Below are 20,747 nucleotides of genomic sequence, written 5' to 3' on the forward strand. Positions count from 1 at the left end.
TTCTGGACCTGTGCGTTTTGTGGTTAAAGTCCCCTGCTGTACAGCAGAAGCACAAGCGACAACACTGAGCCACATATTGCACTGCATTGCTGCACATTGCAGAAAGACGGGCCATATTGTGCTGCAGCTGACACAGCTCGTGTCAGATTTTAGCAGTCATGTTTCCTTCATGTTTTAAACACAGATTTGGAGGACTGCAGGGCAATCCAAATTGTGGAAGCACAGACACTTAAGTCATTTTGATACTAAATGTTTTAGAATCAGTGTTGTTTTTGTTACCAAGCTAGAGTAGTGTTTTGGTATATATGCAGCTGACATAACTTGCACGATATCTATTTTAAGATACGTTATTTTAATATGTAGCTTAACACATATTTGGATACATTTGTTTTCCAAAACACCTTGTGCAGTTGTAATTAATGTTCTACCCCAAGCTTAAATATATCCCTTCTTGTTTATCTCTTATTTTCTAACATGCCACAGGCAAAGCAGACGGTGTCTACAGCTTATCACTCTGACTAATTGGGCAATAACTTAATTGTATTTAACTTGAATATATAGAGCAACAGTACACAGTGCGTACTGTATGACACCAGTCTTTTTTGTTATCTTCTATACTACTGACAATTTCCCATTCCATTTCTTATGTTTTGGTGCAGGGACCAGTTATTCCCCTCAAGAAAATTCTCACAACCACAGCACCCTTCATAGTTCCAACTCCCATTCAAACCCAAGCAAGACCTCAGACGCAGTAAGTAGTACATATACCCTGTGCACTAAGCCTTTCTTGGATTAAATGCCAATTCTACAAGTGCCAAAATTGCTATTCACTGCAATTTAAGAATTAATAGATTCTTAATTGAGAATTTTCCTGGTTAAACTCTCTTTCAAAAACACCCATTTGCATCCCTAATCTTCAACATTGTTTTTTTAAAATGCATAACAATATCTTGCACTTGTTTTGCAGTCCCACGAACCTGGTGATGACTGGTCAGAGCACATCAGCTCCTCTGGAAAGAAATACTATTACAACTGCAGGACAGAGGTGTCTCAGTGGGAGAAGCCCAAAGAATGGCTGGAGAGGTTGTTGCGGTTCTTTTTATCAATGTTTTTTTAACAATTGTAAATGTTAGATACCAAACTTACAATTTGTTTTTCTGCATTATTTCTTACAGGGAACAGAGGCAAAAAGAGACATCAAAGACTGCAGTTGTCAACAGCTTCCCCAAAGACAGGGACTACAGAAGGGAAGCTATGCAAGCGTCAGCAACTCCAACTGGTTCCAGTAAGTCCTTTACATTCCAAATGTCTTCAGTGAATGAGGACAATTACTAATCTGACCTTGAGCTGATGATTGCTAAGGAATTGCTTACCCAAAGACTGAATCTCTATATTACTTACTTCTTCTACGGCTGTTGTACTCCCTCTGTGCTCACTTTTAGTGGCAGGGACAAAATTACTTTAGTTCGTCACTGCCTTATTTCACAAAAATAAAGCATTGGCTTGAACTATACATTTTCAAACATTTGAAACACTGGAAAAACTAAATTGAACGTTTATGCAGCTTAAACTTTTACTTAAACTTAAACTTAAGCCAGTGGGGTTCCAGAGTTGCTGCTCTGAAGAGAGAAAGGGTGAATCTGCCAGTGGGGTTCCAGAGTTGCTGCTCTGTATATCAAAACAATTGTAATACAGTGTGTATAGAGGAAGAGAACACTTGTCTTGTCAGATGATTGTGCAGAGATAGCAGGCTGTAGTAAAAATTAATTGTTCTGTGGTTGGATTGTTGTTGTGGTTTTCTGTTTTGGGTTGGCACTAGAAACTGGTACAGAAATGCCTCTTTTACATTAATCACTCTCTGACTGGGTCACAGGTTCATCTCACTCGGTGCCAATGCTATTTAAATCCGTGCATCTATGAGTGGGGTTTACAGCAGTAGAAAAACCCACAGACGCACGCTTCATGATGTCTTAAATTTGTTGTTCTTTTAACAATGTGGAAACATTTGTTCTTTTTCATCTTTCTTTGTAAGACTGCCCACACAGGCTCCTATTTTCAAACTAAAAACATTGGAGATTTTTTCTCAAACTTCTATGCAATAGTGTTAAATATGATTTGAGAGTCTTTATTTCTTGTGATTTTGTGTACGAGAGAAAAGCAACTTATTGATGGGGGTTGATATCCTGCATTGTGTCTATACACTGAAGCGCAACTGCTAATGTCATGCATAATTGGAAAACAAACATGTGGATCACACTCTGATCTTTATAAAAGTAATGCAGTCAGTGAAATAGGGTATTGAAATATAAACTAGTTAGGTACAAGAACCAGCCACTTACCCAAGTTTCACCATCAAATTTTATGCAACCCCAGCTTCTTCTTTATTTTTTAGTTTTGAAAATAAATATTTTTGGTTCCATAAGTGTCAGATTTCCTTTTGTTTTATTGAGTATTCTTTATACAGAGGTTGCAGAGCTTCTGTTTTTGCTGTAGAACCAATCAGCTTTGGGCCTATAAATCTTGACGGCTTCTAAACCGCTCCACGTTTATACATCGTCAAGTATTGTATAAAGTCTTTGCCCACCACGTCTAAACCATGTCAGTCAATCTCTTCAACTTTATGTGTTGGTGGTTCAGGCAATAATGCTCTATGTATAAGACATTTTGTTATGATTCATATTAATGACATAAGGAATACAACTAGTCTGCATGATATTTATTTTACATCATGATCATATTCTTAAGTGTCATTTGGTCCACAAGATGCCTTACTCCTTGAGCCTGCATGAAGATGATGATGAAGGCCCAGTGTAAGGGCTGGTAGAGCTCTCATCCAAGTACAGGAAATTCTCAGATATTTACATGAACAAGATGCATTTTCTGAACAAGATTCACTCAGTGACTTGACCATCTTTTGCATACACTAATCCAAACGGAAGGGGCCTATGTATGCTGATGGAAAGTTTTGTGTCACATATTGACACATGGTTGAATGTCTCATGATAATCTAATAATATTTTGCAACACAATATTTAGCTTTAAAAGAATTGAGCCACAGAACATTGTAGAATGTTTTTGTCCATAAAGGAAAGTGAACTCATCGTCTTTGTGACACACATCACTGCACACAACGGAACGTGACCTCTGCATTTAACCCATCACCAAAGTGAACAGTGGGCAGCTTTTTGAGCGCCCGGTGAGCAGAGTGTGGGGACGGTGTCATGCTCAGAGCACCTCAGTGGTAACTTGGCAGCTGATGGATTCGAACCTGCAACCTTCTGGACCCAAATCCGCTTCCTTAACCACTGCCCCGCAAAACTGATATGGTATTGTGTTGCTCAACCACACATTCTCAAAAAAGGTTGGATGTGCTTTGCAGTTGGCATTTTGCATTTAGTTTGCTTTCACAAGCATAGGGATTTAGTCTTAAAACACAGTTTTCTGTTAGACTGACTCAGTTTAAACTTGACCAATGCGGTGTTTCAAAGTGGACTTCTGGTGGTCTGACTGCTGCCCGGAGTTGGAGCTAAGTTGTACTCCACCACTTCCTGTCAAAATGGAGTTAAGTAATAGACAAATGGAACCTCTGTTTGCCTATTTCCATTACATCTATCTTTCTGCTGACTACACAGAGTCCGCCGCGGTGGAGAAACCTGCTTCCGCACTTGCTACACAGTCTCAGTCGTCAACTTCGGGCTCGGGAGGCTTAAACCTTTCATCAGGGCCACCCGGATCATCAGCCTCCACAGTGCCCGTGTCTCCGGTCCTGCAGTCGTCAAATCCACTACTTCAGGACCCTCTGCTTCGCCAGCTACTCCCAGCACTTCAGACTGCTGTGCAGCTGAACAATGCCAGTGTGGACATGGCAAAAATCAACGAAGGTAAGAACAACAGCTCATTCTAGAAAGCTTTGGCAGCTGTGTTTCATGCGGCTAGGTGTTTTTATTCTTTTCTGAATGCATTGTTGCCTTACTGGTCAATATAAATAGGGAGTTTGTTTGGCTTTCTAGATAAATAAATCTGTGTTATAAATTTCCCTTAAAAGTTAGAGCTTGTTTAACACAATAAGGATTAAAATGTTGCATCAGCATTTCTTCAGTGTCATTCAACTTTTAGCTGCTGTTGTTCAAGTAGGACTGCAGAGATGAGTTGACAAATAGTGAACAACAAAATAAGTGAACAGGTTGTTGGTAAAACTTGGATTGGCCTCTTCATTCAGATACTTCTTGTCTCATTTAGACAAGAGAATTGTTTGTTTAGCGAACATTAAATTGCATGTTATGAATTATTTTTGCTATGCATCAATGCTATTTTGTTTATGGGTATGAAAGGATTTTATTGCTTTCTTGATCTTGAAAAAACTGAAATAAATCCTCCTCGGGTAAGAAATGCTTCCAGTCATAGTTGCCTTTTAGATTGCTAGTATACAGAAATATGCTTTTGATGATGGTCTTGCAGGATGGTCTTTTGAGACATTCACTGCAACTTTTTATCCAATTCTTCGTCCAGCAATTGTCAACTTTAAAGTCTGTCTGCTAGGGCCAAATTCAGAAAACTATAATGCTTGTTAGGCATAACATTAACCATATTTTATTCATCAATGCATGCCCAGAACGCAATATTTTGTACTCTGTTATAAATTTCATAATTTTGTTTCAAATCCCAAAGTTTGCTCCAGTAAGTATGTTGTTGACTTTGATTTACTGTACACTGCTGGGACTGAGCAGCAATTGTATATTCAAATGAGACATTTCACTACCTTAAAGCTTCACATTCTGTCAAAACCTCCGGTAGGAGAATATAACTAAACCTACTCATCTGACCAAGTACCTGCTTTTGTTCTTGTAGTCCTCACAGCTGCTGTCACACAAGCTTCATTACAGTCGATGCTCCATAAGATCCTCACTGCTGCACCGTCAGCATTCAATATCACTACTATCCTCTCTCAAGCTGCTCAACTCTCCAACCAGGGTAAGTGAGGCCGGGAGTCAGGAAATTACAGATTTACTGTATTGTCTGTGAATTATCTTTTTTTGATGAGAGCAAAGGAGTCGACTTCAAAACGGCTTATGCGTGATATGTTTGTAGCAGCTCAGCAATCGAACCAGTCGCCAATGTCGTTAACTTCCGACGCCTCATCGCCCCGTTCCTACGTTTCTCCACGGATCAGCACGCCGCAGACCAACGCTGGTCCTCTAAAGCCCCTCCTCAGTTCACAGCCTGTCATCTCACAACCAAAAGTAAGAGAAAATAATCACGTTTCTTTTGTTGTGTTTTGGATGATTTTGAATGGATGATGGGAATATGCTATACTTAGTTGAAAACCAGACCAAAATGCTTTTATCAGCAGTCTGGGTGTATCTTGTTTCTGTGGACCATACATTTTGATTGACTCTTTCTATCTTGATGCAATCAGGTGAGCACAATAGTTGCAAAGTTGGCATCTCTTCCACAGCCCACATCCCAGCCGCCCCTCTCCAGTGATAAGCAGCAGAGTTATGATGCCTCCATGTCTTTACCCCCACGCACCCTACAGCGCCAAGGGTAAGAACAAACACGCAAAAACAGAAAAAACTAAAACATAACAAACGTGTTTAAGAAAGGATTTGATTTTACTCTGCATTGGCCTTGTTAGTTCACTGTAAAAACCACTATGGTTGATACATTATGTCTTTGGAAATACATATTTTTAGCCAAATCATTAGTGGAAATATATTGTGTCCAAACATAGGTCAACACATACACATCTGCTCCTCACTCATTGTTTTTTTGGAAATTGTAGTTAAGTGGCTCCACCTGCTGGTCAAAATTGGAATAGTTGTTTCATCAACTCTATTATGGTTTTCTTGTGTTTTGCTAATGTTTTTCATAATATTAGAAGTACAAATGCAGGTTTTGTGATAAGATTTTTTTTTTATCTGATAAATTATTGATCAGTATTTCATGTGTTTTAGTTTAACTAGACAACTTTATGTTGGCATCTTAATTTTTGTGGTGTAATGTTTGTCTTGTCCACTCATTAGAACATTTGTGCTGTCTATCTGTGGGGGGGGGGTTAATTACTTTTATTTATTTATGTTCACATATCATTGTCAAGTGATATGTATTTTGTTTGTCTGCCTTGAAAAAGACATTGAAATTGAAAAGGTATATGTAGATGCTCAAAAAAGTATTTTTGGTTTTCTAACCTTTTCACTGCAGCAGTCAGAGGAGTCCCTCTCCAGGTCCCAACCACGTTGCCTCCAGTAGCAGCAGTGGTGGCAACAGCAATGCCTCCAACTCTGCCTCAGTTCCCTCCAACGCCTCAGGAGCACGACCTTCATGTTCCTTCACCCCTACCCTCGCTGCTCACTTCAATGAAAATCTTATAAAACATGTGCAGGGCTGGCCTGCTGAGCATGCAGAGAAACAGGTCTGAACTCCTGTGTTCATATACAATATACAATGCCTTTTTTCCTGTTTTTATTTTTGTGGACCTAAAACTTGTCATTGTTCCCAAACAATGATCTTATAGGCTTCAAGATTACGTGAAGAAGCTCACACCATGGGGAGCATCTGCATGTCTGACAACTGCACTGAGCTCAAAAATCTCCGGTCTTTGGTTAGAGTCTGTGAAATCCAAGCGACATTGCGTGAACAGAGGTAAGGTGTTGAACTAATGAGTCCAGAAGCATGCACACGCTTGTCGATGTGTAAATGAAACCACACTGCAACTGCCATCTCTGCCTGTTTCCCACAGGATACTGTTTCTGAGACAGCAAATCAAAGAACTTGAAAAGTTGAAGAATCAGAATTCTTTCATGGTCTGAGGACTTCTGGCAGAGAGTCGAGGCAACGTTGGAAAAATACGGGATAAAGACCCATTGCACATAGTTGGAAGCTGGCTGGAGAGCAGTTCACTTCCTCTTGAGCCCAGTTTCGACACACAGGATTTGCGGTTTGGTTTCCTTTGGACCGTTGGACTGGGAAAACTGAGTGGAGAAAATATGAAGAGCTGCTTTGGGAGAAGGGGAAGGATGGGATGCTTTACAAGTTCTGTAAAAAAACCCATGGTGGAGAAAAAAATGTAGATTTCTTGTAGATGTTATTATCTATGTTGTAAATATGTTTTGTAGATTGAAGCCATGGAAAGCCATGCCTATCAAAGCTTTTGACATCCAAACTAATCAACACCTAGGTGGCTACATGCATTAGCTAGCCTTTCCTTCATGTTAACGCATCTGCAGACTTCAAGCTTGGTTCTGTCCGTTTATAGATCATTGAACCATGGAGCATGTTTGGGTCCTGAGTGTAGACGGGAGGGTGTTTTCACACATTTATTTAGCCAGTAAATGTACGTAAAGCATAACACGCAGGTGTCATTTATTGTCTTTCCCCCCCTCTAGTCTATATGAACTGTCAACTTGACCTAAATTATGACTCTGGCTGAACTGTAACATGTAGCCAGGCATGAGGAGCAGCCCCCTCCCTGAAGGTCTATCCCATATGCTCACTGTGGTTCAGTGATCTATGTGCAGCTTTTGGTGACCCTGCATTACTTAGTCTGAATAAAAAACAGTGCCTGGTGGTGTGGTGGAGTGACTGGTTTAAAATAATAAAAGTCAAAACGCGTGCGAGAAAAAAAAAATTAGAGATGTGATGGTGTGCTCCTTTGAACCATTCCCCTGCTCTGGCCTCAGCTCTGCTGCACCGTTTTCAAAGGCTACATCTATATTACTGTTTTCATTTAAGAACATTCTGCTTCTTGTACACCAGCCGCCTACGTTATCCTGGTGTTTAGGGTTCGAAAGTTGGAAGGGTTAAGAACCCCTGCAGGTTCTTTTTTTTTTCTGAGAACCTAAGTTCAAATTAATTCTCCCAAATATGTCTGGACAGAATTTAGCTGTGAGCTCTGGAGTTAACTGCTATCTAAAAATTCCTCAAAACTACAAAAGAGAGGATTTGCTTCCTCTTGATGATAGCCTGAGAGGTCAGTGCAATGTCATGTGATTTTGGACTTTTGGTTTCGTACGCTAGCAGATAGCTTCTGATACAGAGCTAAAGGCTTAGCATTTGAAAATAAAACAGTAATATGAATGTAGTCTCAGTACTTCTCACTCTCCTTTGTGAAATTGTTTATTTTTGTGTGGGTTTTCCTTCCTCTCTTTCCTTCCCCTTCCTGACTTTAAGCTACCACTGGTTCATTCCTTTGTACAGACTCTTCACGGAGCGAGAAGCTTTTATTTATAACAGTTGTAGCGATGAGCAGTGACTCACAGTGACACCATGCATTCTCGTTTGCACCCAGTTTTGGTGGTTGGAGACAGTTATGATGTGGATTGCTTCGGTCAGTGCAGGGCATCAAGAGGTCACATGGTCAAATGTGAAATGTAACTATTGTAATAAAAATATTCAACTAAATCGAGCACTGGTTATTTTATTGGATCTTTAGGGTTTGGATCATACACTAGTGCCTTGTTGAAAGTCTTAAGCCTCGTTTACCTAAAAGTCCCACATTTTCCTTTTCTCTGACCAACAGAAAGATCCCCAGCAAGCATGTGGCATACCTGGTTGTTTATCGTAGCACGTCCCATCCCTCTGGTTTGGTCCCCAATGACAAGCAGCAGGTTTCTGTGCCAGTTTCTTTTTCTTTTCTTTTTTTTTAGGTTCTGTTTCACCATGCTATCTCAATTATTGTCAACAATCGAACTGCACCACACATTCAGTAAAGGTGACCATGTCATTGCTTTGTATATTGTTTCCTGAAGTATATTGACAAGTGAAATAAAATATGCCTCTCCAGGTCCAAGTTGTTTTTTATCGCTTTAAAAAAAAAGTATATATACCGCGTTTATCTTATCTTACTTTCGAAGTATGTTGCTGGTGCTGGTTCTTTGTGTTCTGTTGCTTACTGAGGTTTTGGTTAATTTAAGTATGAAAACTTTTCTCGCATACATCAGCGATATTAGTGTATTCTACTTCCCCCTGCCGACGGCTTTCGGTCATGCAGAGTCGACGCGGAACTGGTCTTCATACAACTCAGTGCTTTGGGATTAAAAGTAATACACACGTATTTTGTATGCAACATTACTCGCTTGTTGTGCAAGTTTGTATGGTCAAAGGTGAGGTAAATTAATAGTTTATTTCTGCAACGTAATTGACACTTTTGAAGAATTTAGCTTAAAAAACAGTTCACCTTTAGCGAATGTGGGTTTAAAATAATTAAAACAAAAATTAGAACAACATATTGATACTGCTTATTTTATATTTTGCAGTCGTTGTTATTCCATTATTTGTTCAGGATCATTAGACAAGGTTTTAATCTTTGAAGACTATCTTTATATACATATATGCTGAAAATAAATTAACTTGGTATAGGTTTGGCCATTCCGAAGAACAGTATCTTCAGAATTTCAGAACTGTTTTTAGTTAAATTGTTGTTTAACATTTTTTATTAAACAAGATAACGCATTACTAAGTGGGATATTTGTTTTATGTTGTTGTTTGTTTTTTCAAACTAATGCGTATAAAATACAAAAATTTATTTTATTTTAAATAGTACTATAGTCCATGGTACTACCATTCATAGACTCACAATAATAATAATAAACTTTAACACTGACGTTTGCTCGGTGCAGGGATACTTTTACGTAATGTTGTGATAGGGCCGAACATCAGTTCAGTTGTTTCGTTTCCTACGCTAAAACCATTTTATTACCGTTATTACCAATTATTCGTGTTCTATTCGACATCCTTGAATCGTTTTTCAATTCATTAGTAACTAAAATACGTTCCTACCAACTATTTAAAGGTGGCGGCGGCGTCTTCTATACTAATTACTTCTAGATGAGGTTATACTTACAGAAACTTCCCTACGCTCCGCGAGATACCGTTCTGTGCGACGGGAAAGAGCCGTACTTTCGAATATCGCGAGAACTGGTCCACGAAATCTTGCTACACACATAAAATACATGGATTATATTACATAGACTGTGGTGCCACAGCACAATAGCCAAAGTGTTTGCTGAAATACCACACAGTGATGGTAAAATGCTATTGTTTGCTTCTTATTTATTAGAGAGGACTTTTAATAAGGTAGAATGTGTTACCCTTTTAATTATTATTTTTTGCATTATGTCTTTGAGCTAACTGTGGCAATGTATGTTTACTTCAGAGAGCAGTGCATGGAATAGTTGAAGCCAAAAAAGGTCATCCTTTAGTCGACCAAGATTTCTCCCGTGCCTTGTTATCTCTGGTTTTTGTTTTCCCTTTTCATGAGGCAGATCTATGCTCCTGAACGATCAAACACACATTATCTGCAGTCATCTGTATATAAAAAAAAAGGAAAACAAAAGGAGGATGTCATGAATTTTCAGACTCGGAGAACCTGAGATTAGAGTCTGCTTGAGTATCTGTGAGTTGGCATGTAACTTCAAAGCAGTCGTAGAAGCTTGCATTTTATCTGCTGTGCTGTGGAAAACTATCTCTGGAAGAGCAGAGTGGATCACAAAGGATGGAGACAGTCTGCCTCCACTGAGATCCTTCTCAGACCTTGATATGGCTCACATCAAAGAGAGGAGAGGAAGCTGTAAGGTGTCGCAGGAAGCCTGTCTGACCTGATGCACGTCTTCGTGGATCACTGTTGGAGACAGTGTTAGTCACACCTTCATATTCATGATCATTGTATGCATACTTTGTGACTCCAAGCTCGTTTTAGTTAAAAAAATTGATTTACAGGTTTGCTTTAAGTGTGGGTTTGTTCTGCTTTAACTAATCTTGTATCTTCGGTGTTGTTGACTTGATTTCTGTAGCCGCCATCAGCCGTCGTTACTCTGACAGTAGGATCCCTTTGTTAGGCAAAGTTCCTACTGTCTCTAACAGGTCACACCTACAAGTGTCTCCTAATGTGTGAAACCAGACAGAGTCAGTGGGGTGTAATCACTCCTGAAAAGACCACTTACATAAACACTGACCCCCACCTCTCTTTCTCCCCATGCCTTTGAAACTTGTTGACACTCATCCTCCCAGCAGGCATAAACACACTCTTTAGTTTCCATGTTTCCCTGTATAAGAAGGAGGTTCCCATCCTGGGCATTGTTGAAGCTTGTTTTCTTTAGAGATTTCTCATTTTCATCAGACTCAGAATCATTTGTTGCACACAATTAGGCCATAGACTGAACTTAAAAAAATGGAATTAGCCATAATGTTGCTAAGTGTGTGTTGCTGAAATAAATCACATGAAGGACGGTAATTTACGAGATTATGAGTTTGTGCCTCATTTGCTATGACCTCTTCTCTAACACAATATAAAATTCAAATATTTATCGAGTCACGTTCGTTTGTAAAGTGTCAATAAAATTTTGACAGTGCCTTGTTTTAATTTATTTTTGTGAATGGAGAACGTTTACGTTTTATTGTTTTTGTCCACTAGGTGGCAGTGTTTAACCAGACATATCATGCAACTTCAGCGGCTCACGGTCATTTAAAGGGGCATTCTCCATCATATAGAAGTAAACGAGCAAAATCTAAACATCCCCTATGACATTTCCTGAAAACAACTACTAATGAAAAAAACCAACACGCAGTTCCACGTGTTTCTTCCAGACGCGTGAACATGTGCCTTCGATATAGACATTAAGGCAAACCGCCGCAGACCATAGAAAGTCACGGGTCATAAGAATTAGAAGGACGTGTCTTCGGACGGTACTTTTCTCTGTGCGTCTGTCTGCTCCAGTCCTTTCATGTCGCCCTCACTATAGATAGATGATGTAACGCCAACGTTTGACTGGCGCCTCGGTGGAGCTAAACATAATTACTGTAATTACAGCGTTGAGATTGTGGACGTTCCCTCCTTATAGCTGTGTCTTTTTCACACTCCCTGTCTCTCTCTCCCTGTCTGTCTGTTGGACAGTTCCGTGGGTTAGGGTCCGTTCTTATTTCTAACTTATACACACACCCATGCATCAAACTGGTTTAATGGCTGCTGTTGGAACATAATTAAGTACAAAAGATTGCAGAAAAATGTCGTGAAAATAGCCTTGACATCGAGAGAAAACGTTTGTGAGAATAAGGTCCTATGTTTATGTAAGGTCTGAATTTATGAGTTGCGACATTACAGAGATAAACTATTGGTTTACAACAACAGTCATTTGTCCAGTGTTATTGGTGTAATATTAGAACCGTATTTCTTTGCATCATTTTGTTGCGATACAATGAGTCTTTCTCATCATGTGACTTTTATTTTCGTAAACGTGTAATATTTTTTCCTTTTAATTTACTTACATAGTGTGGCCCCTCTGTGTGTACAGCCATTGTGTTCCAACATGGCGGCCCCACAGGGAACACCTGGTGTGTTGCAGTGTTTTCATCAGGTCAGTCACTAATTCTAAGATATAAAAGAGAAATTCTAATTGAATTAGTATTCAATTATTATACACACAAAGGATTATTATTATTATTGATAAAATAATAAGATTGCCATTGATATTAATTTAATCATGTGTCATGTTTGGTATGCTTTTAACAGTTGGTGCTGATACAGATCACACACATGTATGTTTGGTATTGCTTCTTGTGTAAGGGCGTGTGTGTGTGTGTGTTCTAGTGGCGCCATCCACCGCGCATATCATTTGTGCGAGTGTCTGTGCGCTCCTGCCTGCGGCGCCGGCGTACACACACACACACACACACATACAGAGAGAGAGAGAGAGAGAGATACGTCACCTTTCTTACTTCAGGTGTGTTTTTTGTTGTTTTTTAGAAGCCCGGACACAGCCTCAAGTCTCTGCCACAGAGCGTCTGATTTCCATAAGAAACGCAGTCGTTTAACGTTTATTCACTCGTCTCCTGAACGCGTCTTATAATTTCTGACAGAATCACCTAATTTGCCCTTTCTTAATCAAGAATTGAAATTCCAAAGATGTAAAACAGCCAGAATTCTTCATTAGAACCTATGACAAACTATAGTCATTTTCCCAATATCTTCTCTTCTCAGTATTTTCTGGCTAAAACGTTTTACACTGGGACTCATTCCGACCCAATTTGTCATATGTCATGTTGCGTAAATCGCAGATTTGCAGGAGTTACAGTAGTATAAGTGATCGATTAGTAAGTATTTATCTTAATAGCTCAGAATGATCTTATTTTAGTAAAAAAAAAAACCCTGCTGGGTTGCACCAAGGTCAAGTAAGTTGATTTATTTCGAAATTTCACAGCAAAATGCAACACTAAAAACATTAAAATTCCACGAAAACAGTGGCGGTTAAAGCAACTGTGGAATAAAATAGTATGATTACACTTACACTCGAAACCAAAGTTGCTGACAAAAGACAAAAAAAAAAAAAACTAATAAAAAGCACTGCAGTATATCTGTGTTACATTTGTCACTCTATAATTCTCTATATTATATTGCGTGTATGTGCGTTAGTGAGATTTTTTTTTTCTTTATGTCCACAGAGTGATCACACGGTCACAGACAAACAGTGGGCAGTGGAGTCTAATGTCCACGCTCTTTGGGACACTCCGTTACCCTGGTGGACTGACTGGCTCCTGGACCAATCGCATCCACATATGGAACATGGCATTATGGAAATAAAATAAAGTATGAATGAAGGGGACTGCATAACCAGCGCTGTCAAATTACAAAGTTGGAGGACGGCGGAAACAGGAAATGGGCGGTGTCTTAGAAATAAAAGTTTGGGTCTGTTAAGCAAAACGTAAATCAAGACTGTTATTATATTGCTACACAGTGGATAGCATCATAATGTGTATAGTATAGTATAGTATAGTATAGTATAGTATAGTATAGTATAGTATAGTATAGATAGACGGAAGGACGGACGGACGGACTAACAGACAGACAGACAGAAAGGACGGACGGACGGACTAACGGACTAACAGACAGACAGATAGATAGATAGATAGATAGAACGTTACTAACTTTTTTAATATTGCTATATACATTCATATTCAAATTACGCAGTAGTGTATAACAAAAGTACAAATACAAGTAATTAGAATTAAAGTGTCAGCTGAAATATTTAAAATAGGCATGGCATGTTATTTTGATAACAACATTTAATTGCATAAAAAAGAAACACAAAAAGTTTTGTTTGTGCAAATACAAATGTTAGACACCAGAGGTGGGGCTTGATAATGAATACCCCCCACCCCTCTCTAGCTCTTCTACTTTTTGAACCAAAAACATTCTCATCTGCATGTATGTTAAATAAAAATCTACTAGGCTAGCACTGACACTGCCAACACCACCAGCCTTTCTTATTTACTTGATGCAGTAAAAGAAACTAAATGGAACCCCATCCAAATGCTTTAAAATGTGAGAGAGAGATCCCTATACGTTTCGTAGGACCTGGGGTATTTTGAAAATAGATTTTCTTTTTACTTATTCTTCCACACTGGAGCTTCAAGAACGAAAACGCGTTGCACTTTATTTTGAAACATCTTTTGGGAAGTAGCGATTTACCATTTTCATACTAATTGATCCGTTCGTGTTCTGACCAATCAGAGAACACGGGGCGGAGCTCTGTCAGACCGCAGCTATTACTTGGGCTCTGCGTCTCTGGTCCAGAGTCCGAGAGGAGCCTGTGGTCCAGCTGAAGGTCGGAGTTCTCATATCAGTTGGTCCGTTCAGGAAAACAAAGCGAAGCTTGGGGCAGCGGAGGAGCGGCGCTGACAACTTTCCGTCATATCTCTTAGCCTTGCAAGGAGTTTTTAGGCGTTCTTTCCTCTCTACTTTGTAGAACTTGGGCTTGAAGAAGAAGGAGACGCGGTGGGTTTTTTTTCTTCTCCCTGCGTCTCCGATAATGTCGGACCGCTATTAAAGATAAACTTCCCGACTTATCCGCGTCCATGCCGGACAGGAAACATCTTCAAGTCTTTCTGTGTGGATTTTGACCTTCGACTGTTGCGGAGCAAGAATGCTTTACTTTTCACCGTAGCTCCATGTAAAAGCTCTTTGTCGCTCAGCTCTTCACTGCTGCTGCCACTGGATATAAGGAGAGGAAGAGTTCCTGTACACTAACCTGGTGTAAATGGATCGACATTCCAGTTTCATTTCTATTTGGCTACAACTAGAACTCTGTGCCATGGCAGTTCTTCTTACTAAAGGTATATTTATTATTATTTATTGTGTGTATATTACACATTTATACCCTCTGGACCGAACAAAGTTTCTGCACGTTTGCTTAAAATTAGCTCTGGATGCTTGAAGTCAGCTTTGACAATAAGAAGAGTGATTAACGTTCTATTGTCAGTGTACATATCTAATATATATATACATATTTATGTTTTAGGTTGTATTACACATTGGAGGTTAAACTGTTAATGAGATTCTGCATATTTATTTGGTGGTTTTCCAGACAAAACACCTCCAAACTACAGTTTACTCCCCCGCCTGTAAAAACCAGGCTTTTATTTATGCCCAGACAGACCTTTGAATTACAGCATCTACCAACAGCAATGGAAACAACAAAAACAGTTCCAACCACAACTTCTGTGTTCCTCTTTGAAGAGCCGTGCTTTCATGTGGAAGTTCTGTAGCCGTTTTTCCAGTCAAAACTCACTTCATTTAACAGTTAAAGTTTCATCCTGGGAAACTTTTGCTTTTAAACTTTGCTTCAAACAACGATATTTCTACTGAAGACTCCTCACTTTGGAGAGTCATAACTCAGTTTGGAGGATTATTGCCATCCATACAGCATGGAGCGGGGCTTATAAGCTTCAGCGTGTCCCCCCTTCTCTCTCTCCCTCTCCCCTCGGCCCACAATGGGGCCTCCCCTTTCTAATGAAATATTCTCCAAATGACCTGCCCGGGTCCTGCTGTTCCAGTCCTGCACAGGGAAAACACTGATCTGATGAATTTGCCCCGGCACTGCAAGTGATGCATTAATAGGGCTACTGCCACCACAGATTGTTTGATTCTAAAGCTTGATTCAAATCGTAGCGTAAATAAAAACAAGATTTTGACGCATTTACTAGTTAGTTCTCAGGTTATACCATACAGAAATCCTTTCTTTTTTGTCAACATAGATATTGCTAGTTGTCAATTGGAAAAAGTCAAAATAAATACTAGGTGAGGGAGAAATAGAAACTACTGGTTTTGTTGGGACACATCCGTGGCTTAGATTGATGTTTTTTCTTCACTTTTTTTTTTTTTTTTTTGAAGCCGTGGGTAATGTAATGAGGGGGCCGGTGTAAAAGCAGGCAGCCATAATGATAAGGTTGCTGGAGGCTCTTCAGTTTGGGACCCGGGTGCACTCTCTTCCCCCTCAGGCTGTCCAGACCACAAGTAATGCTCGGGGGAGGGAGGGAGGGAAGGGGGAGTGCACGACGCACCCACCCCCTCGTTCTTCTTTGCAAGTTTCCATTTTGTTTGAAAGAAATTGACTTTGACAAACAAACCGCAAATTATAAGTGCACAGTTTCCTCTTTTATAACGCACGAAGAAGAAAGGCCGCCTGCACAGAGAGCTCTCACAGTAGAGAGAAGCTGCAGAGTGTGGGAAGAAAGTCTCAGTGATCACATGGTGTCTAACCTCTCGGTCACCTATCTGACTGCAGGAGGCACAGGTTTCTTTTTTTAAAGGTATACCTGTAAGTCATGTGGAAAAGTAGGTGATACTAATTGATAGGTGAAGCTAACTGTTGTGAAACATCTTTTGGAACCCATGTCCCTAACTCTGTCTTCTCTCCGTCCTCTCCAGGAGAAATAAGGTGTTACTGCGACGCCCCACACTGCGTAGCCACCGGATACATGTGTAAATCAGAACTGAATGCCTGTTTCACCAAGGTCCTCGACCCACTCAACAACAACTCACCGCTCACCCACGGGTGTTTAGACCCCATCGCCAATGCGGCGGACATCTGCAGCAGCGGCAGCTCCAGGAGCTCTGACGTTCTCACTGGGGCCTTGTCCACATCACTGGAGTGCTGCCACGACGACATGTGTAACTACAGAGGTCTGCACGACCTGGCTCACACCAGGGACTCCACAGGTACTGAGAAAAAGAGAGAGAGAGATAGAGAGTGTGTGAAAAATAAGAAAATGCTGCAGGACTGAATCTCTGGCTGTGCGTGTGTTTGTTTTTCACAGCAACTGCAAAATTAAATGCCCCTCAGCTGCATTTAATCGATGTGACTCTGGGGAATTTTATGATTCCTCTTTAACAAATATTCACAATTTTCCTCTTTCTTGCTCCAGAGGCAATAAGTTGAAGCTGTAGGCTTGTTCAAGAACCTGACTGTTTATGGACATGCAGACCACCCTTTCCCCCATACCATACTTTTTTTTAACTAATTCCCAGCTTTGCAGAAACTTTTAATAGGCTCCAGGTCTGGAAAGGCAGGGAACAGCCAGTTTACCTTAAGCACTTGGAAGAAGATCAGATATATTCTGTTTTTTTATTATGTGGCAACCATATAATTTTCCCACTAGGAGTAGGAATGTGCCTCATAGAATGAATGTTCCCTGACGAGTCTGCATGTTGGGCAGGAACACGAGCTGTGGGACTTATGAAAGGGCGCTTAGAAAGAGAGAGAAATACACAGCAAGGTTGGTTATCCTAGGTTTTTTTTCTTTTTCTTTTTTTTGCTGAGGTGACCATCCTGACAGCAGACTACAGTTTATTAGTTCAGAAGAATTTCTGGATCTGACGTTGGGACGACCTGACTCATTTGTTTTTTTACCCCCACGGTAACACCCGCATCCACTGCCCCTCCTGCTTTACTGCTCTGGTCCGTCCTGTTCTCCTAAGTTACTGTAGAGCAGTAAAAGCAACATTTTACTGTAAAGGTGAAGTAAAATCAGGAATGTGTGGTATTGGAAAAATCGATGAGGGGCTCAGATATGTGTAGCAGTTCCTGGCTCTGTGACATCAGGAACTCCAGTGGAGCCGATGAAGTCATCGCCCTTTTACCTGCAATATATTGTTTGTTTGGGCTTTATATGTTATGTTAGGTGTTTATTTACTTTGTATTAGTAAAAGTATAGTCACATTTAATCAACTCAGCTGAGTATACCTATACACTGTATATATTTCACAAGTTCTATTCTATACTATGGCATTGTTTTGTATCCCATTCTTCAGGCCTTTGTAAATCTTTTTGTAATGAACTGATGACATGGCACGGTGTGATCTGAACAATCGTTCTCCTCTGTCTCCACAGACGGCCGGTTCCCATCTGAGGGCAACAACAGAAACCTGGTGACCCGTGTCCAGGAGCTGACCTCGGCCAAAGAAGTGTGGTTCAGGGCGGCGGTGATCGCAGTGCCGATAGCAGGCGGCCTCATATTGGTGCTGCTCATCATGCTGGCGCTGCGTATGCTGCGCAGCGAGAACAAGCGGCTTCAGGACCAGCGGCAGCAGATGCTGTCACGGCTTCACTACAGCTTCCACGGCCACCACACCAAAAAGGGCCACGTGGCCAAACTGGACCTGGAGTGCATGGTGCCGGTCACCGGCCACGAGAACTGCTGTCTGTCCTGCGACAAGATGAGGCAAGCCGAACTGAGCAATGACAAGATCCTGTCTCTGGTTCACTGGGGGATGTACAGCGGCCACGGCAAACTGGAGTTCGTATGACTTCCTGCTGGGAAATATGTGACCGTCACCTCCTCACAATTAAGCGGGGCCGCCTCTTATTCGCTGGCTTGCTTTTCTCCTTAAAAGACATTCCCAAATTTCTGTCCTTTGGACAGTTGGGTATGTGTTTTCATTTTTTAAAAATGGAACATTTTAACCAGTGGCAAAAAAAAATACGAGACTGATCTCATGCCGTGTGGTTTTTGCTAGAGGAGCACTTTACTTGAAAATGAAAGGCAAAGCAGTGAGAAGCTGTGTTTAGGTCGGAGACGGCCGCACTGAAGTGGAGACGAGGAGCTCCACCGCTGCGCCCGAGGATCCTGGACTTTTTACACACTGAGCGCTGAAGGATTCCAAATCTGTCTTATTTGCACATTTGTATAAAGAAAAGAAAATGTCATTCCTTAAAAAAAAGAATCTTACACTGACAGCAGGGTACAAAATGGACTTGTGTGAGGAGTAAAAAAAAAAATCGATGAGGGGCTCAGATATGTGTAGCAGTTCCTGGCTCTGTGACATCAGGAACTCCAGTGGAGCCGATGAAGTCATCGCCCTTTTACCTGCAATATATTGTTTGTTTGGGCTTTATATGTTATGTTAGGTGTTTATTTACTTTGTATTAGTAAAAGTATAGTCACATTTAATCAACTCAGCTGAGTATACCTATACACTGTATATATTTCACAAGTTCTATTCTATACTATGGCATTGTTTTGTATCCCATTCTTCAGGCCTTTGTAAATCTTTTTGTAATGAACTGATGACATGGCACGGTGTGATCTGAACAATCGTTCTCCTCTGTCTCCACAGACGGCCGGTTCCCATCTGAGGGCAACAACAGAAACCTGGTGACCCGTGTCCAGGAGCTGACCTCGGCCAAAGAAGTGTGGTTCAGGGCGGCGGTGATCGCAGTGCCGATAGCAGGCGGCCTCATATTGGTGCTGCTCATCATGCTGGCGCTGCGTATGCTGCGCAGCGAGAACAAGCGGCTTCAGGACCAGCGGCAGCAGATGCTGTCACGGCTTCACTACAGCTTCCACGGCCACCACACCAAAAAGGGCCACGTGGCCAAACTGGACCTGGAGTGCATGGTGCCGGTCACCGGCCACGAGAACTGCTGTCTGTCCTGCGACAAGATGAGGCAAGCCGAACTGAGCAATGACAAGATCCTGTCTCTGGTTCACTGGGGGATGTACAGCGGCCACGGCAAACTGGAGTTCGTATGACTTCCTGCTGGGAAATATGTGACCGTCACCTCCTCACAATTAAGCGGGGCCGCCTCTTATTCGCTGGCTTGCTTTTCTCCTTAAAAGACATTCCCAAATTTCTGTCCTTTGGACAGTTGGGTATGTGTTTTCATTTTTTAAAAATGGAACATTTTAACCAGTGGCAAAAAAAATACGAGACTGATCTCATGCCGTGTGGTTTTTGCTAGAGGAGCACTTTACTTGAAAATGAAAGGCAAAGCAGTGAGAAGCTGTGTTTAGGTCGGAGACGGCCGCACTGAAGTGGAGACGAGGAGCTCCACCGCTGCGCCCGAGGATCCTGGACTTTTTACACACTGAGCGCTGAAGGATTCCAAATCTGTCTTATTTGCACATTTGTATAAAGAAAAGAAAATGTCATTCCTTAAAAAAAAGAATCTTACACTGACAGCAGGGTACAAAATGGACTTGTGTGAGGAGTAAAAAAAAAAATTCAGTGTTTGACTGTAGGTGTGCACACTCCTCTGTGTACATTTCACAATTCAAGCTTATTGTAAAGATTTTAAATATATATAAATATATATTTTTGTCTGACAGAACTGACTGGTCTGTGTGTCTTGTTCTAGGTGAAAGTCCAACATCTCTTTGTGATCAGACTATAAGCTTGATTGTGAGTGTGAAAGAAAATCTTCCATTAAAAGTGTCTTTTTATTTATATCACAACTGGTTCCGGTGCTTTTGTGTACATTTACTTTAAAGAGGCGATCAGTGACTGGAAGAGAAAGTAGAGATTTTCACTTGTTGGAAAATGTTCAGAAAGACGATGAACAACCAGCTGAATGTCTTCAGGAAGTTCCGTGATCAGTGGGATCATAGCTTGTGGGAAAAGCAGACAGCTAGAGTCAGATTAGGTTAGGTTTGAAGCTTAACAAATTGGACCAGGGTTGCCCAACTGAAATACATTT

At 40.8% G+C, this 20,747-nt stretch overlaps 3 protein-coding genes and 1 long non-coding RNA gene across 10 annotated transcripts in view; all 4 read left to right on the top strand.

The window, feature by feature from the left end:
• Window positions 1-8,783, top strand: part of waca (WW domain containing adaptor with coiled-coil a) — a 12,536-nt gene extending 3,753 nt beyond the window's left edge. For 4 of the 6 annotated variants that reach the window (XM_008307741.3, XM_008307742.3, XM_008307744.2 and 1 more), the window contains exons 4-13: window positions 660-751; window positions 968-1,083; window positions 1,176-1,285; window positions 3,633-3,881; window positions 4,849-4,971; window positions 5,089-5,240; window positions 5,417-5,544; window positions 6,202-6,412; window positions 6,515-6,642; window positions 6,740-8,783. In XM_008307741.3, the coding sequence (XP_008305963.1) occupies window positions 660-751; window positions 968-1,083; window positions 1,176-1,285; window positions 3,633-3,881; window positions 4,849-4,971; window positions 5,089-5,240; window positions 5,417-5,544; window positions 6,202-6,412; window positions 6,515-6,642; window positions 6,740-6,809 (1,379 nt within the window). In that variant the 3' untranslated portion in view covers window positions 6,810-8,783. The remainder of the gene's footprint in view (window positions 1-659; window positions 752-967; window positions 1,084-1,175; window positions 1,286-3,632; window positions 3,882-4,848; window positions 4,972-5,088; window positions 5,241-5,416; window positions 5,545-6,201; window positions 6,413-6,514; window positions 6,643-6,739) is intronic. The other 2 variants (XM_017031685.2, XM_008307743.3) reach the window with 1 other exon arrangement.
• Window positions 8,784-9,553: 770 nt separating this feature from the next.
• On the top strand, window positions 9,554-13,779 carry LOC107988371 (uncharacterized). 2 transcript variants are annotated; one of them, XR_001759879.2, is made up of 3 exons: window positions 9,554-11,904; window positions 12,266-12,350; window positions 12,584-13,356. It is a non-coding gene; the product is annotated as an uncharacterized LOC107988371 (long non-coding RNA). The 2 variants fall into 2 exon arrangements; XR_001759878.2 differs by lacking the exon at window positions 12,584-13,356 and adding an exon at window positions 13,435-13,779 and having other exon boundaries at window positions 9,565-11,904.
• Window positions 13,780-14,551: 772 nt separating this feature from the next.
• LOC103377099 (BMP and activin membrane-bound inhibitor homolog) lies at window positions 14,552-19,045 on the top strand. Its single transcript, XM_008307745.3, has 3 exons — window positions 14,552-15,105; window positions 16,700-16,990; window positions 18,162-19,045. The coding sequence occupies exons 1-3, from the start codon at window positions 15,030-15,032 to the stop codon at window positions 18,575-18,577; spliced, it is 783 nt and encodes a 260-aa protein (XP_008305967.1). The 5' UTR covers window positions 14,552-15,029; the 3' UTR covers window positions 18,578-19,045.
• A 314-nt stretch (window positions 19,046-19,359) lies between these two features.
• LOC103377111 (BMP and activin membrane-bound inhibitor homolog) lies at window positions 19,360-20,502 on the top strand (the record flags this gene model as incomplete). The annotated part of the gene is made up of 1 exon (XM_008307766.2): window positions 19,360-20,502. A coding segment is annotated over one exon (444 nt), but the record flags the coding sequence as incomplete, so codon positions are not given.
• Window positions 20,503-20,747: the final 245 nt, after the last annotated feature.

This window comes from Cynoglossus semilaevis, chromosome 3 (assembly GCF_000523025.1).
Source record: "Cynoglossus semilaevis isolate Cse_v1.0 chromosome 3, Cse_v1.0, whole genome shotgun sequence".
Taxonomy (NCBI): domain Eukaryota; kingdom Metazoa; phylum Chordata; class Actinopteri; order Pleuronectiformes; family Cynoglossidae; genus Cynoglossus; species Cynoglossus semilaevis.

Excerpts from the sequence above, each read along its gene's own strand:
- LOC103377099 (XM_008307745.3), top strand. The coding sequence starts at position 15,030 with ATGGATCGACATTCCAGTTTCATTTCTATTTGGCTACAACTAGAACTC. Across the intron at positions 15,106-16,699 it reads GGCAGTTCTTCTTACTAAAG|GAGAAATAAGGTGTTACTGC; the intron begins GTATATTTATTA and ends CGTCCTCTCCAG. Across the intron at positions 16,991-18,161 it reads TCACACCAGGGACTCCACAG|ACGGCCGGTTCCCATCTGAG; the intron begins GTACTGAGAAAA and ends CTGTCTCCACAG.